Below are 18,216 nucleotides of genomic sequence, written 5' to 3'. Positions count from 1 at the left end.
AGTAGTACTGTGTGGATATACTGTCTTCCTCTCTTATTAATAGTGGGTAATTTATTGTGCGCCAGTGCAAGCTGAAAATAAGTCATTTATTTTCTTACTAACATCTGTTGGCCACAGTATGTAAATATACATAAAACCCATGGAATTCCATGTTTATGAGACAACCTAAAACAGAGAGCTATACATTTAAAACTGTACATTTCTTGAAAGCAGAATAAAATGAAATTATATTTTTAAATGCTGCCTAAAACTGTACAGACCAGATTCAGTCCTCAGTTACACTGTTGAAAATCCAAAATTATTCTGCCGATTTCAGTGGTGGATTTCTGGATTTCTTATCCAAGTCTTGACAAAGTCCTGGTCTGCACATAAACTTTCACAGAAATGAAAAGGTCTCAGTTAAAACTGGTTTAGCTATTTTGGTGCAAGTGTAGGTATGGACAGTCTTGTTTCTGGAGAAAACTCAGTTAGCTAAGGTTGGCACCTAAATTGACTTTAGTCATTTCTATTCCTAGCCTAGTGTGCCCACATACAGACTTGAACAGAAATAATCATATTATTTTATGCAACAATGTAGTTAGGGCATTGTCTTACTCCATCTGTTTAATCAGAGACCCCTCCAACCTTCAGCCAAGAAGGATTCTTCAAATGCAAAGAAAACGGATAACAAGAGTCCCTTCTCAGAGTTCTCTGCCGCTACCTTTTTGAAGACCTCTCTAAATAATCATTCTCCCTGAAAAAGTGGTGAATGGTATTAGCTACTTTATCTAGTAATTGGCTTTCCCTGACTGGAGCTTTGTGTGTGTGTCCTGGCATTGGTCACTTGGGCAATCAGCAATTTCAGGTGGATAGAAATTTTGAAATGGCCTAAGTTCCTTTATCCTTTGAAGACTGCAAACCATCCAACTTCTTGCACCATGCTACAGACACTTGGGTGAACTAAAAGTGGCTTATATGGACAGCTCCAGTGAGCCCACAGAGAATGTACAGTTTCTTGAGAGCGTCGTCTCAACCTTTCTGTCCACTTGGTCTCTTAGAAAACGGCACTGCCAGCAATGACCATTTCCTTCAACTTGATGGACAACCAAAGGAATCCTGGCCATTTGCACTGTAAAGCTGATGCTTCTAGATTCCTTTGGAATTTCTGTGTGGATGGCTTTGGTGGGTTGCTATCTATCTGTTTTGCCGTTGTCTTGAATTACTCTGTTATCCAGGGTTGGGCAGAAATGTGCCCTGGATCCTGCTCTATATTTCTCTGAATCAGACTCAAGGAGTCCCTCTTCTCTGAGGGAAAGATCTTTCCAAGAAAGTGTGGACGTCCAGGGAAAGAAGAGATGAGGAATTTCTTTGTTTTTTGTTTTCCTCCTTAGATTTAATGAATCGTTTGAATGCTCGAGATCGCTTTTGAAGGAAGACCCACACAAGTTCTACAGTGGGAATAAGCAGATAAGCCCTTTCACTGCTCATAGGATATGCCTCTTTTAAGGCTCCTTTTACTTTTTTAAGCCAGGCTCAAACCACACTTTTGAGCAGGGTTCCCTGAAGTGTAGGAATGAGGCCTGCTTGCGTGTGTTACAGCCATATTCAAAACAGTACCTCTGAGGAGGGAGAGGTCATGGGGCACAGGACAGAGGAGAAGCACTTCTGATGTCCTCTACTGGCATTACTCACCTGCCCTCCTTAATCGCGTGTGGTTGTTGGCAGGTGGATTAGTCTGGTTTTACTGCTGGTGGTCTTACTTTGCATCAACTGAGCTGCTGTTGGGATCAGTCTCGGAACGAGTGCATTTTGGCTCAGTGCCAGGCCCCCTGTTCTCTTCAGCTGCTGCTGCTGCTGCCTGCTGAGCGCTGCTTTGAGGAGGCTGTTCTGTAGAGTCGTCCTCATCAAATTCCAACAGCCTGTGGGACCTGCGAGCTGAAGACGCAGGCTGGGCCTGAAGCTGAGGGGAAAAGAGAGCCCCTGTACCTGGAACCTGAGTGGTCCCCTGCCACAGCTGCAATCTGGAGCTGCCAACCCACTGAGCTTCCCCAGCTGCGGAGGAGGAGAGAGCAGTAATTGGGGGAGTAGCAGGAGAGGAAGCGGAGAGCAACAGAATTAACATAGGATGGAAGAACAAAGTGTTTCACTGCTGAAGTAGTGGAGAGGTCTGAATGGAGCAATCTATCCACCTCAGCAAAGGCAGACATTTCTGGCAAGATACTAGTGGGCAGGCCCCCTGGGCTCACCCTGATTGACAGCTCCAGCTGCCTCTGAACAATCAGCAGGAGAGCAGTGGTGGCAAGTGTAGAGGCACATCCCGTCTAGGCTGGTTAGGATTTTAATGACCAGCTTTATTAAACACAGCAAATAAAGTGAATAAATAGTCACATCATTATTTCCCCCATAGAATCACAGAATCATAGAATATCAGGATTGGATGGGACCTCAGGAGGTCAGCTAGTCCAACCCCCTGCTCAAAGCAGGACCAATCCCCAACTAAATCATCCCAGCCAGGGCTTTGTCAAGCCTAACCTCAAAAACCTCTAAGGAAGGAGATTCCACCACCTCCCTAGGTAACCCATTCCAGTGCTTCACCACCCTCCTAGTGAAAAAGTTTTTCCTAATATCCAACCTAAACCTCCCCAACTGCAACTTGAGACCATTACTCCTTGCTCTGTCAACAGTCTAGATCCATCCTCTTTGGAACCCTGTAGAGGTCCCGGACTCACCCCTGCGGCGCTTCCTACTGGTCGTCCAGGGAATTAGCTCACCAGCCTCTGGAGTGCCCTCTGCAGGCCAGTGATCTGCCTTGTCGTCTGCACTGGCCCCCGTGTCCCTCCCAGGACCCCAGTGCCCCTTGCTCTGGGTGCTGCCCCCTGGCAATACCCACACATGCTGGGTCTCCCCTCCCAGGGGAACCCCCACCCCCTATCCCCACCTTGCCTCAGCACTAGGCCACTGCCAGTCACCAACTAGCCCCCGCTCCCTGGGGCAGACTGCAGTATAGGCCACTCATCACTGGCAAGGGGGGTTTGGACCTGCTGCCTTGGCCTAGCCCTGGGCTGCCCTCTGCAACCCCCAGTACCCCTTGGCCTAATACTAGGCCGCAGCCTGGGGCTTTCCAGGCTGGAGCTCCTCAGCCTTTCCCCAGCCCTGCTCCACTCAGGTACTCTTTGTCTAACTCCCTGCAGCCAGGCCCTTCTCTCCCTGTACGCAGAGAGAGACTCTGCTGAGCTCCTGGCTCCCAGCCTCTTATATAGGGCCAGCTGAGGCCTGATTGAGGCTTGGCCCCAGCTGCAGCCACTTCCCCCAATCAGCCCAGTAGCTGCTTGCTCTCTGGGCTATCTCAGGCCCTTCCAGGCAGGAGCAGGTGTCCACCCTGCTACAAACCCCCTTTCAGGTAGTTGAAAGCAGCTATCAACCCCCCACCCCCCTCATTCTTCTGCAGACTAAATAATCCCAGTTCCCTCAGCCTCTCCTCATAAGTCATGTGCTCCAGCCCCCTAATCATTTTTGCTGCCCTCCGCTGGACTCTTTCCAATTTTTCCACATCTTTCTTGTAGTTTGGGGCCCAAAACTGGACACAGTACTCCAGATGAGGCCTCACCAATGCCGAATAGAGGGGAATGATCACATCCCTCGATCTGCTGGCAATGCTCCTACTTATACAGCCCCAAATGCCGTTAGCCTTTTTGGCAACAAGGGCACACTGTTGACTCATATCCAGCTTCTTGTCCACTGTAACCCCTAGGTCCTTTTCTGCAGAACGGCTGCCCAGTGACACTCTAATTCCATTGTCATAAGTAGCTCACTAGTGACGTATCCATCAAGCCATACAGCTTAAATGACTCCTACGCTGTGTGCTTTGTAAACATAAGAGGTAACCAAAGAAATCAGACTGGAAATAAACACTGAATCATGCAAAGCAAGCATCCATTTTGTCCTAGCCTGTGTTCCCGAGGGAGCTGTGCACCCATTGCACTTTCACTGCAGATCTGTCACGTGACAATGGCAAAGAATAAAAAAGAGTTGCTTTCTTCTAACACTGAACAAGGAACTTCGTTCATATTATTCCTCAGCACACTCCCTGTGACCCAGGGACCTCGTGGAAGAGACACCATAGCAGAGATACCCTGGGTCTGGTATCTACATACTAATTCACCAAAGAGTGCCATGTAAAGTCTCTACTGAAAGCCTGGGTCACACTGGACCTCATAATCATTGCAACATGTATTTACAGATGACATGTAAGGAGTTATATATCTATATTGGAAAAATATATTCTCAAGGCCAATGATTTGGGGCTGGAAACAGGCAAGAGGTGTTTATCTATCTGTCTGGCTACATGTACATTGAGTATTGTATGGTTCACAATAGGTGCCAATTTACAGTCTGAGCAAAATGCTAAGGCAGGGATTGTGAGATTTTTCCAGAGGGGGAAGTTACAGAAAGAAATAAATCAGCAAGAGGAAGCCCTGTTTACAAGACAATGGATTATTGGAACTATATCTAAGACTGCAAAGAGACATCCAATTATCTTTCACTGAGGAGACGAACTGCCAGCGTGCTCTGTCTCTTATGAAAGAAGGGTCACAGCCTGCCTGGTTGAAAACCACTGTAAAAATTTGGGTGAGCTAAACTTCATTAGCCCAGGAAAATATCTGGTTAGTTCCATTTAGGCCCCAGAAAGTATGTTATGATTTTATTTTACACGTAAACTATTTGTTTTCATTATTTCTACTTGCTTCTTCTCAAGTCTCTGTTCTTGTTAAATAAACCTCTTCTTGTATTTACTGTAACAGCTCTTAGATAGATGGAGTTGAGCGGAGTAGTTATACTGAGGTGTAACTGGTAAGCAGGTGTGTACTATTCTTAGAGAGTAGCAGATCAGTGAATTCTGAAAGTATTCAGAGGAACAGGGCCTGGCTGTTCCAGAGGGGTGGTTGGAGAGGACCTATCACTGACCTGTACAGAGAATGCAGGGCCTGTGGAGGCCTGGAAGGCAGTGCTTGTGTTGCCAAAGGCTGGTGGAGTTGGGGAACCAACCCACAGCAGCCACAAACAAGGCTCCCTCACGCTCAGGGCAGGTGGTAGTAAGGTGCCTCACAATGCTGGGTACCCCCAGGAAGTGTTAGACTCTTTGCTATGCTGGCAAGCTTGTACAATCTTCTGCACACGTCTAAGGTCCGCCCTATAAAAACTGATGGCTGAGATTTTTATATCAGCCTGGGGGATTTGGACACCCAGTTCCTGCTAATTTTAATGGAAACTGGGTATCCAAATAACTTAACAGATTTGAAAATCCCAGCCAACATTGACAGAGCAATTTTCATCCCAAAGGAACCCAAAGCAAATTATAAATAGATATACAAACCACAGAGGCAAATCACAGCATCTGTTTTAACAATGCATAGCTGTTTAGGACAGGAAGTGAAGTATCTAACTGAAACTACCAGGGGATTTCTAGTAGGCCTAATATAATTACCCAAGCTGGAAATTGGTCAGGACCCCAGAGTTAACATTTTTCTTCACTTACAGAGATGACCCTGAGACTGCTCATTAACACAAGCAGTCAGGACCTGTGTTTTATTTTCTGTCTGAAATATGGCACTTACAGCATCGCAATGCTCCATCACCTCAAGTCAGTATGATTCAGAGAGAGGAGTTCCACCTATCGAACCATCAACTCCACTTCCTACAGTAGCTAGGTATTCTTTACAGTTCTTCATCCCTGCTTAGCTGAGACCTGATGCGAAGCCCATGGAAACTGGTGGCAGTCTGTCCTTTGATTTTAGTGGGCTTTACATTACACCACTTACAATATCTATTTGAGTAAAAGTGGAGAAAGTCCATTACATCTCTCTAAAATGAGAATCACACACACACACACACCAGGCAGAACAGGGAGAAAGATTTAGCACTATCTGGATTTTGTTTTCAGTCTCTAGACTCGTCTTAAATTTTTCCAGTCTGATTATTTCCAGTCTGCACAGAGTATCTAGCATGGAGGTAATTTAGGGTGTATGGCTTGACTGATATATTATTGCAGAGACATTTATTCACATGGGATTTATGTCATCATTGGAAAAATCACTTGTGAATTATTGATCAGCTTCTTATTTGTTGCATTTAATTAAGCCAGTAATTTAAATTCTAAATCATAGCAATGCTACCAAGACTCCTACTTTTCGACAGCCTCATAAAACATTCCATTTCATAATTGATGTTTATGTGATGTAGGTGAAAGATGCTTGTATGTGATTCAGAACAGATTAACTCCCCTTACATAGAGAGTAACTTGCATACAGTAACACAAAAATAATAACTGCTAACATTTATATAGCACTTTCCAACTTGAAGAAGCCCAAACCCTACTATAGGATGCAAATATAAGGATAATTCATCCACCTCAGAAATGTACCCACATCTAGTTTGGAATACGATAGCAATACTGCACAAGAGTTTTTAGAAGTGAATAATGTGTAATTGAAATGACATGGGGCATTTTAAACCAAAAAGACGTAACTGTAATTTGGTCAGTACCCCCTACAGTTGTGAAAAAAAAAATCTGATGGGATATTTTAATCATCCAAAAATAATCAAAGCCGTGTTTCTATGTTTCCTCAAGACTTCAAGCATCACTGTGCCTCTAAATATGGGTTTGATACTTACTGAAAAGGAAGAACACCACCTACACTGCTTTCTGCAGCACCTATGTTTTCTTTGGAAGTCTCCCATCCTAGTTAGTTCCAGCTCTAGTTAGCTTCTGAGAGCTGATAGAACCACAGCTTGGGCTAGTATGGCTGGAGACAACAAAACACAGCCATAAAATACAAATCTAATATCTGTTAAACAACAAATATTCTTAACTGTTTGAGTAGGTCTTATGAATGACAGTCTTGCTATAGAAGTATTACACTGATAAAGTTTCCAGTCTTTCTGACTATTAGGGCATCATCTTTCACAGGAACCTCTTTCTCATCTCTACTTGGCTCAGATGGATTATACTCTGGAATGCACATAGATTCTTCACTGTGAAGATATAAAATATAGGGAGAGTTTATATATATATATATATATATAGTTTTATACATGTAGTTTATATATATGTATGTGTAAAGTATTTGTAAAAAGGGGAACTAAACTATGTAAAACGAAATACAATTGTTTCACATTTACATGCACTTGTTTCCTCTTCAATTCTCTCTTATTCAGTGACTCTAATTTGCTTTTAAGGAAAAAACAAATCTAATTGCAGGCAATGCAAGTTAAAAATATCCCCAAAGAACAGAGTGCAGAACAGAGACAGGTTGACAAACAAACAGCAGGTGTCGATAAATTTCGAACAACCACATGTGAATGAATGGTGCTGACATTATTTAAGCAGCCAGGATCCCCAGAGAGTGCACTGTTATAATCACATGCCTTGTGTGCTTGAGTGAGCGTTGTTAAGCACAATGGGAACATCATGCTGTGTGCATCTTGGAATGCCTTCCTGCAATTACAAGATGGCTCTCTGGTACAAAAATCAGTAAAGCCAAAGGTACATTTTGTTCACCCCTTTGGTCATGTATTATGTTAAGGTTACATTTCTAAGTTGTTTATAAAGGGTTAAATACATCTTTTAAGAAGTGGTAAATCAAATTGTTATAGACTGCAATAGAATCTAACAGTTGCTTATTATCATGGCTTATAATCATCTATGCTACCTTCTACCGATGTGCTTATAACCATGTATGACACATGCTACTCGCCTGTAACACATTTATCATATTAGTCATATGTTAACAGAGCTGGCTGGAAAATGGAATTTCCACCCCATGGGAAATTCCAACATTTCAGTATTTGTTTTTGTCCCAACCTGGGATGAAAATTAAAAATCTTTAAATATTTTGATTGGGAAATATAGGGGGGAAAATAATTGAAATGTTTCATTTCACTAATGTCAAAACATTATAATATCATATAAAATATTACCCACAGTGAATATACATATAATATTAAACATATTATAGAAATATAATAGTAACATTTAATATAAAAGTCAAAATTAAATGTAATGAAATGCAAAAATCTAAATGAAGCTAAATAGTCAGAATTAAACAAAACAAGAACATTGAAATGAAACTAAACAATTAAGTCATGCTCCATTTTGATTTTGAACAATTGTGAAGCTTTTCTGTCAAAAATTTTGTTGACATCAATATATTCCCATGAAACATTTCAATTCTGACAGTTCCATCGATTTTTTCCCAACTAGCTCTCTTCATTAACCCTTTAGAAGCTATTTATGAATGTAACCCTTTATATAAAGTATGACCCACATTTAGATAGAACTCAGAATTTACTTACTTGACAACTAGATACTGTATTACCATTGCTTATTGTTACCATCTAATGGGCTGGCCAAGGGTATATGATCAGGTCTAAAGTTTGTCTTGACGAGAGCCCCATATTATGACAACATCATGAATGACAAGAGGTTCCGATCACCTAAATGAGCATGGTGCATTTTTGCAGATCAAACATAACATGTAAACCAGTGGTGGCCAAGCTTTTTTCTTTTGGACATACTCTATGGGATGCACAGTCATTACAGATAGAGGATCTGGGCCAGAACTGTCCCAGAGGTGCTCCTCTTGCTCACAGACATATCACACTGCCCCCAGGCCACTCCACTGTTTGCTTACCTGCTCATTGTAGCTCTCCCACCATTTCCCATACTCCCTTTTGGGGTGAAACACTCTATTTCCGACTTGTGCTGGGCCAGCCTCCTGCCTTTGTACCTAACAAATCATGACAACAACAGGAGCAAACAGAAAGAAGTGATTTGTGTGCTCGGCTGCCACCCTGTGCTACAGCTGCTGTGCAGAGTGCCACACTTGGGAAGGTTGCTATTGCAATGGTGAATATTGCACCAGCCCGCCTTAGAGGTGTTGGAGAAGCTGCATAAGCCATCCAGGCCTGTGGTCAACACAAGCAGCAGTGCACAGGTGAGCTCAAGCACTTTCTTTGCTCTAGTAGGAGTGGAGTAATTCTGCAGAGTTAAAACCAAACCAGCGTTTTCTTTCTAGTGTTTCACTTGTACCAAGTAAATCAGATTAAGGGAAAGAGAATTTGAAATTAAGGAGCAAAGAGAAGTTAATTAGTTGCTCGTGGGCCACAAAGAACAAGGCCTGAATTCTCATTGCTACCTTAATATCCCTCCCTAAACCACTGAGCTCTGCATCTCTGCAACATCTAACTCGTTCTCTCCATTTGTGAAGCCTGAACACTGACCCCTGTTTGGATACACCTTGAGCACAATTTAACACTATGAGTGAATGTCCATAGCCCACACTTGGATGAGCAATTAGTACTCAAGGGTCTAATTCATCCCTAAGCAGGGGACTTACACCACTTACGTCCTCAAAACAGAATTACAGTGGGACTTAATGCAAAGGTCTTACGCTGGCTCTCTGCACAGTGGTGAATTTCACCCTAGTTGCTCAAGTTCTATGGGTTCAAGTACCCATTTAAATGCCTGAATTTGGGATTCAGAAAACCTATAGAGATACTCATACTGAAAATTGGGTCCCCTCTCTTTAAATAGTTGCTTGTGATATTCCATCGTCAGTTGCTGTGATCTGCATCACTCATGTTTAGCAAAATTCTTTAAAGCAAATCTGTTTGGTTTGACACGAGTTAGTTAACATGACATGATCACTAACATAACCATATAGCTAATTTGTTGCCAATTTATTAACCTGCAGGAAAGCCAAGTAGCAAAAGACTAATCCAAAGCCAGCAATGCAGTAAGACAGCAACAATCTGAGTGCAAGCAAAAAGGGAGCAGTACTTTGAGTGGCAGTTCCAGTAAATGCTGGTAGGGAAACTGTGCCACAGTGAGTGGCAAAGGAAGGAATTAATATAGATCAGCCAAAAAGTTAGTGTAGCAGTGAGCTGGAGACTGCCATGTGGGATGTGCTCAGTGTAGCAAAATCGTGTGTTATTTAAAGGTTCTAACAAGTGAGGCACCATCCTGAAGGAAGACACAACAATGCTATAAAGAACCGCTACCAAAGACTCCAAGGCAACCCATTGTGCTGTATGTGCCGTGCTCCCAATTATGAATGAAGACCATGCAGGATACATACATCTGAATTGCAAGTTGATTCCTACAGTGGAGGAAAAAGTGGAGGGGCTTGAACAGCAGTTGAAATCACTGAAAGATATAAAAGGAAGTCAAATTGGATCACACAGGTACTTCCATCTGCACAGGAACCTTAGCTCAAAGAGAAAAGAAAGAAAGAAAGAAAGAAAGAAAGAAAGAAAGAAAGAAAGAAAGAAAGAAAGAAAGAAAGAAAGAAAGAAAGAAAGAAGTTTGAATCACACAGAAGAGAGAGGAGCAAATAAGAGGAGGAGGAATGTGACATCATGTAGGAAAGGGGGCAGGAAACGCAGGAGAGAAATATAGACACATTTAACCTTGGTATCCAAAACAGATACTCTGCTCCCCACAAGACAGAAGGAGGAAAAGACCAAGAGCAACCCAGGGAGGTTAGAGGTCGAACTACTGACTATGAGCTGAATGGTGAAAAGTAGCCACCAGAAGAAAAGAGGAGATAAGTAATCCTGATTGGTGATGTCATAGTGAGAAACCTAGGCTGGGACACCTGTAGCTCAGATAAGGAAAACAGGATAATTTTCTGTCCCCCAGGTCCCAGGATAAATGTGATAATCAGGATACTGGATTTTGGAAAGACTGCTGGGAGATCCCAATGATTATAGTCTTTTTGAGACCCAATGACACTTGTGAAAGGAGTCTTGATATGATCAAGGGTTGCTCCAAGGACCTGAAAGAAGGGATCTGCTCCATGGTTGCTTATGCAGCACTAATTTTTGACAGTGTATTCATGTCATTATGAACCCCCTGGACAGATCTCTCCCTAACCTACTCCCTAAAGTCCTCCTCATGTTACAATGGAGAGAAAGCATCAAAGAGCACATAAAAGCTGTGAGTCTCTCTGCATGGCCTCGGTAGAGTCTGCATGCTTGCATGCAGTGGAACCATGGGGGTTCTGTAGGATATAGGGTTTCTGTGCCAATGGAGGGCAGTGAATGTGGGTCCTGATTTTGCCCCAATGTTGTCTTTATTTGGAAATACTATAAAAGGTTTTGTTTTTCTTCCTAGTCGTTAAATGCAAAGGATTTAAAAAAAATTATTAAATCTGAAAGCAAAAAACAAACAAAAACCCCTTCCAATATATTTTTTCAGTTAGCATTAACAAGTTCTATGCAAAAATTATTTTTCACTTTAAATACAGTCATATGGAGTGAGGCCAAGCCAAGTTCAACTTAACTACTTGTGTACAAGATGATTTCTTCTTTTTTATGCAAGCACCTGAACTATAGAACATCATGATGACTATTCAGCAGAAAGGGTAGGAGAGATTTGCTCCTGTGCAGATGGCCAGTACAAGGGCCATGTACCACTTAAGCTATATTTTGTGGGCATAAGGGCATATAGGTTTTCTGCTGGTTTTCTGCACAAGGGTGAGTTGCATCCAGAGGTAGGAGTGTTTTATATACAATGATATGCACCATACGATCCTATCAATAGTAGGAAATTTCAAAAGTAATCCATCGTGCAGATCACTTCTGCACGCACTCCAGTTACAAAATTCCCATTGACCTTAGAGAGGGAATTTAAAGGTGATCTTCACTTTCTATGGGTGATCAGCAGAGTATTATGGAGAGAAGAGTTTGCTTGCAGGCTGAAAGAAAATATGATAATACAGTGTGAGCTGTTGATGTGTGTGCTACATCATGATATTAGATAGAAAACACTAAGTAGGATATTCAGGTGTAAGAAAACAATGGCCTAATTCTGCAGTCCTCTCTCAGATAAAACTCCCATTGAAGACTAGCAATAATTGAGCCACTGGGAAGCAAAGAGGAATCTAGGAATTGCCATCATGGATCAGACCAGTGGCACATTTTTTGGCCTTGCTTTGTCTAATATAAACACATAGCACCAGGCATATTTATAAATAATAATAATAATAATAATACCCTACCACAAGACACTCCATTGCACATGTTTCACCTTTTGGGGAGAGGAGGAGAGAATAACACGTGCCAGACATGTAGTCACATTGTTTAATGCACTACTGGAACGCACTCAGATACTATGGTTATGAGCACGGTATAAAAACCTATATAAAGCTGCTCCCCGACTTACGCAAGCGTTCCATTTCGGAACGCCTTGCGTAAGTCAGAAACGTATACCTGACAATGACGCAAAACAAAACTAAACAAAAAAACCCTCCTATTTCTAGCTTACGGAACTTTTTCCGTAAGTGCAGATTTGCCTAAGTCTGGTTTGCGTAACCCAGGGGGCCTCTGTAGAATAGAACAGAATAGAAGTGCCAATTACAAAGAGGAAGGTGCAAGAAACTTTGCAGTAGGCAGTTATGGGGTAATTGCCTGCAGGAAAAGTTTCCTCCTGGCCCCCAGTAATTAGAGGTTGAATTATCCTCTGGAGCATGAAGGTTTCTATCCCTTCCAAAATTAAAAAAGATTAATATGATGACTTAGGATATTCTTGGTCTCTCTACAAATATCTAATACATTTGTGAATTTTGCTAAGCTCTTGGCCTCATTAATATCTTGATGCAATGAGTTAAACGGGTTAATTGAGGATTATGTAAAACACTTTCTCCTTTTATCAGTTTTGAATTTGCCACCTCTACATTTCATTGGCTCTCTCTTTATCATGTATTACAGGGATCGGCAACCTTTGGCACGTGGCCCATTAGGGAAATCTGATAGCAGGCTGGGACGGTCTGTTTACCTGCAGCGTCTGCAAGTTCGGCTGATCGCAGCTCCCACTGGCTGTGGTTTGCCGTTCCAGGCCAATGGGGGCTGGGGGAAGCAGCGTGGGCTGAGGGATGTGCTGGCTGCCACTTCCCGCAGCCCCCATTGGCCTGGAATAGTGAACCGCGGCCAGTGGGAGCTCTGATTGGCCGAACCTGTGGACGCTGCAGGTAAACAGACCGTCCCAGCCTGCTATCAGATTTCCCTGATGGGCCACATGTCAAAGGTTGCCGATCCCTGGTGTATTATGAGAAAGGGTAAATAGAAGATCTTGATCTACTTTTCTGTAATATTCATTAGTTTTTTCTTATGCTTTCTAAAAAGAGTAGAACCAATCTCTGATCATGTCAGAGTGTTTCCCTGTCTCAAAATCCTTCTCATCATCAATCTCTGAATTCCATTGCCTGAATAAGGATTAAATGGGACTGCAGAATTCAGCCCATTGTTCATGCACCACAAAGCAAGGATAATTTGCTGGGGTAGGAGATTAGAGAACTGATATAAATCTCTCTCCACTTGCATTTTAAATGGCTCCTCCACTACCATACAGGTATTTTATTGTTATTATTGATTGAATGCCAACAGTGTGCTTGGCCCTGATTAATCATAGACTGACAGCATCTCTGATCAACGTTTTTCCTTCTCAAGGCAGAAGTAATGTCCTCATAAAAGTGCAGCCTGGAGGGATGGAAAAGGTGACATTTCAATGGGCGCAATGAAAAAAAACCGCAGTCAGATCTGGCCATTATTTTTAGGAATGGACAAAATGGTTAAAAAATATGCCTTTTCCCCCACAAACAGCCTTGTAGTAGACCATTCCTAGAAAGGAACCCAAACCAAGACTTCCTGAAATTCCTGGAATGTTTGATTAATCTGTATTTGAAGTTTAAAAATAAAATTTCACCCATCTCTTCATTTCATGGTAGAGTGACGTATAAGATACTAAAATGCAGCAAGAACACTGGTTCTCATGAGAGTTCCAGGTACATTTTGCAGACTCCCAAGATTTGAACATTTTGAATAAGCCTCCGAACTAGACCCTAACTCCACACTAGGGTAAATCACATACCTTTGTGTCCAAATGTTTGCGAAGTGTCTACGCTGAGATTGACAGTTGTGTTGGTGAATTTGAGCGGACTGGCAATCAGCTAACTCACGTTAAAACAGGGCCATAAACTCTAGTCTAGACAAATGCTTAAATATTCTTAGCATGGGGGGTAGGGCATTCTAGTTATGGGGGAAATGATGTCACTCTGACCTCAATTGGTACAATTACAATCTGGTTGTAAACACTTTGGAGAAAGCTCCTCTTATGAATTTGTTTCCTTCTAGGATTATGACTACATTTTTGCTGTGCACTGCGGTCAGGACTACGTTGGGGAAGCGTGCATGTGAACATGTCAATTGCTCCCTGGCTCATTAGCCAAGTTCCTTCATTCCCCTCCATGACTCCCGTTGCAGAGCAGACTCTCCAGGATTTTTCAGGTTAGGCAGGGCTAGGGGTAATCATTGGCCAGGTGTTTCATGTTTTCTGGTATCCATATGAAAGGAAGGCAAAATTTGGCCTGTAGAATCAAAGCTAATATGGTCTGAAAAGACTGCTTGTGTCTTTCAGGTGCTGATTCAGCAAAGCATTTATGCACATGCTTAAGTCCGACTGACTTCAATGAAACAAAATTACTACTTAGGTGCTTTTGCTGAACCTGGCCCTCAGTTTGTTCTTTGTACATTTTCAGGATTAATGACTGCCTCATTCCGGTTTTCTGTGCATATGGAGTATATTTCTTATCAAACTATAAGCATGTTATGTTTAAATCCCCAAACGCTAAGTGTCATGTAAGGAAGAGCCGAAGTAGTCTATAATGTTAATAATCCATGGATTTAAAGCCCATAATTAGGCATTGATGAAATGCTGTCATTTTGTTGCCAGAGTTGCTTTTAATGGTGCTTTTTAATCTATTTGTGCTTGGAATTTACCTAGAAACTTGGGTAAAACCAAGCCTTCCACCTTCCCAGACAGTGATAAATTTTAACAGTGTCAGCTCATACACACATAATATTTTTCAATACTATCTGGCCCTGTCACCAGGAAATGATGAAGATTCTGCATTTCACAGCAACAGGATAAGCTCTGCCCTTCACACTAGATAACAGAAACAAACATTTTGTGCATGGAGAGTTCTGCATAGTTTTAAACTGGTAAAGACAGAACTCTGGAGAATGTTTAATATATTCACTTAATCTGCTACACTGAGCTACAAAGCACACAAAAGTCCTTGAAATTCAGTAGTGCAATAACTTGCATACCCTGATGGCATGTCTCCATACTGTACCATTGTGCAGTGACTGCCTTAAAATGGTCTCACTCCCTTATATTATAATAGTTTTGCAATGCCTAAAACAAGTTATATACTATTGAACACTTCAGGGTTTGTTTTTAACAGAATATAAGCACAATTGCTTAGTGGCACAATTTCAACAAACAGAATTACTTTAAAGCCAAGTTTACAATTTATTTTTTTCCATGTAGGGTGTAATCTTTTTTTTTATAGTCAATTATAATTAGACAATCATATGTAATTGCAACTGGTGACTTAAAATGACTTTTCTTGATGTAGAGATCTACAAAGGCTCTGAGGATTGCACAGGTAGATGGAAAGAGCAGACTGTCAGTGCAGACTGAATAGTGCTCCCATTTATCTTCTTCCTCTAGGGGTGCTATTGAAAAGATAGATCTTAAGAAATCCTACCCACAAAATCCCTGTAATAGTAGAACCTTGCTGTTTTACACACTCTAGTCCATGCACAAAGCCGGTATTCTCACCTCATTTCCCCATAAAAATATAACAAGATAGGCAGGGGGAGGGGTCTCGTTACTAAGACCTCATTACTTTTAGTAATAAATAAGGAAAAATGAACAGTGCATGATGCTTTATCCTGGCTTTGAGTTAAACATTACAACATGCTGGACATTTTCAAGCTACTTGAGTCTTGTGGTTTGGAATCCCAAAATATTTACAGATGGAAAAATCACCAAAATCCATTGATCAGCATTCAGTAAATTACTCTGCAAGGAAGATCTTCTCTGATTAACACTGTTTTAACTCTATCCTATGTTTCTAGCAAGTCAGTTTTCTTTCTTTTTTAATTATTTTCTATACGTATTATTAATCTGCTACTTCTTTACTCAATTTTCAGCCTTCCTAATCTGGTTTCAGGGCTCTATTCTGCCACTGCATTATTTGGATTTTGGAGAAATAAGATTGCAATAATTTCTCAAGAAGGAGAAAAACCACTGCAAAGCAATGAATTCTTTTGGTCAACTTATTTGTGCTGTAAACCAACCTCAACCGTGGGCAACATACCACATGGACCATATTACCAGACTATAAAAGAAATATAACTGTACCCAAAACTAAAACTGTAGGAAGATGAAAGAAGTTTTATGGATGTAAAGCCTGATTTTGAAGGGTAGCCATTTTAATACCAATAACCAGAGATTGTGCTAAACTAGTTTGGAGAAGTTCAGGTACATCAGGCAATAGCTACCTATTGCTGTCAACATGCAGCTATGGCCTGCATTCATGCACAAGTGCCATCCTCATAGGATTACTTGCAGCTCAGTGGAATTTGTGGGTTAGTGCAATGATGAAAAATTAGATAAACAGAGGACGCTGTTATGAGGCAAAATAGTAACCAATTTTTTTTTTAAAGAGTAATACTGCAGGGGCCCACCTTCTTTGTTTCCTCTTTTCTTTCATGAGGATATAAAGATGAGACTTTCTTTTACCTGCTAGCGCATACTGTGTCAAAGTTGGCAGGAAATTTGTATGTAACTTAATTTGTACAACTCAGCTATGATGCTCAATGCAAAGTCTTAATAACAAAAATAATTCCAGAAAGTGAACTCAGTGTATGTAGCCAAACAATTTATATCAATCTATCAACAATGTTTTAATTAAATTTTAAATTGAGAAAAAAATCCCCAAACAACTCTAGCATTGCACACAAATTAAAATTCATTGTAATCAGAGCATTCAAGAAGATCAATACATTATACAGATGGAGTGCTTTAGCAGCAATTCATCAAAATAATTCAGACCTAATACCCTTCAGAGAGTTTCATAAAATATTCCCCAATTATTTTACAATCCTTGAAGTTTAATTAATCACATTATCACACTTGCCCAGAAAGACACTGGAGTAAATTATCTATGCAGAACTGAATCACTCAAACCAGTCAACAACTTCCAGATCTCAATTTTTGTGGTATACGAATTTAGGACAGCTCCAAATTATCTGTTTGGAAAATGAGCAATTAGTAAGTGCAATCAAACCAGTCAAAGAGATGACTGTTTTCTTTGAAGAGTCATACTCTTTTCCTTCTTCTGTCAAAATTGTTCTCTGAGCTGTGTAAATTGACAGCTCCATTAAAGTTCATTGAGCTAAACAGATTTATGCCACCTATGGCTTTAGCCCCTAGGCTTTTGGGGAATGCTGTAGTTCAAAAGCCAACTTCTGCAATCACATGTGTGCAATTAGCATTTGCACGATTTAAATTGTTCCTCCAATTGTATTTGCACAATTTAAACTTCTCTTCCAATAAAAAGTATCCTTAGCATCTCTTGAATCCTCCTCTCCATTTTCAAGCAGTAATTTTATTGAGCAACTTCCATTATATTTATTACATTTTCAGTGGCAGTGAAGTCATACTTTGCCTCTACTAAGATATGGGGTTGTGATCCATTATAGTTCTTCACTTCTCTTCAACAGTTAACAGTTACTCTAAGAGTATTGTCTCTGGAACATCAAGTCATTTCTGGGTCAAGGGACGCGTTGTTTGTATGTCACCTCTTAAGGGCTGGTTTCTCCTAAGTCACAAGGATAGATCCTACAGAAAGGCTTTCTGCTTCTGACCTCTGATCATTAGTAGAAGAAAAGGCAGGCTATGAAAGACAGCTAAAATTCTCTATGTGAGAATGCAACTAATTAGAGATGCCATTCGCTTCTCACAGATGTTCTAGTAGTTATGGAGGCAAACACCATACATGGTGAAAATGGAGCCTGAGTTTCATGGAGCCATCAGTCCTGTGACTGATAGGGAGTTGAAGATAAATCTAACCACTAGAAACTGCTAACAGAGAAACTGCTTCTCATGAGCAGAAATGTGTGTCTGTTAAAGGTTGTACTTTATGTGTCACACAGCATACTGTGTCAGTGGGCAGTAAAATCATTACTCAAGCCAGTGGCAATTACAATGCTATTGATATTGAACATTCTTAATTTTTCAGGGAAATATAGTAAGTGGCAGAGACATAAAGAACATTTAATTGTGACTGACTTTTAAAAATATTTGAAGACAAATGTTTTTGAAAGTGA

At 41.1% G+C, this 18,216-nt stretch overlaps 1 protein-coding gene across 4 annotated transcripts in view; it reads right to left on the bottom strand.

The window, feature by feature from the left end:
- Positions 1-18,216, bottom strand: part of GRM5 (glutamate metabotropic receptor 5) — a 346,671-nt gene that overhangs the window by 5,168 nt on the left and 323,287 nt on the right. For 2 of the 4 annotated variants that reach the window (XM_065406243.1, XM_065406260.1), the window contains exon 8: positions 8,670-8,765. The exons of 1 other annotated variant lie outside the window; for it this stretch is intronic. In XM_065406243.1, the coding sequence (XP_065262315.1) occupies positions 8,670-8,765 (96 nt within the window). The remainder of the gene's footprint in view (positions 1-8,669; positions 8,766-18,216) is intronic. One more of the 4 variants, XM_065406270.1, reaches the window with a different exon arrangement.

This window comes from Emys orbicularis, chromosome 1, assembly GCF_028017835.1.
Source record: "Emys orbicularis isolate rEmyOrb1 chromosome 1, rEmyOrb1.hap1, whole genome shotgun sequence".
Lineage (NCBI taxonomy): Eukaryota > Metazoa > Chordata > Testudines > Emydidae > Emys > Emys orbicularis.
Note: the sequence above shows the minus strand (reverse complement) of the source record. Positions and strands in the feature narration are given on the sequence as shown.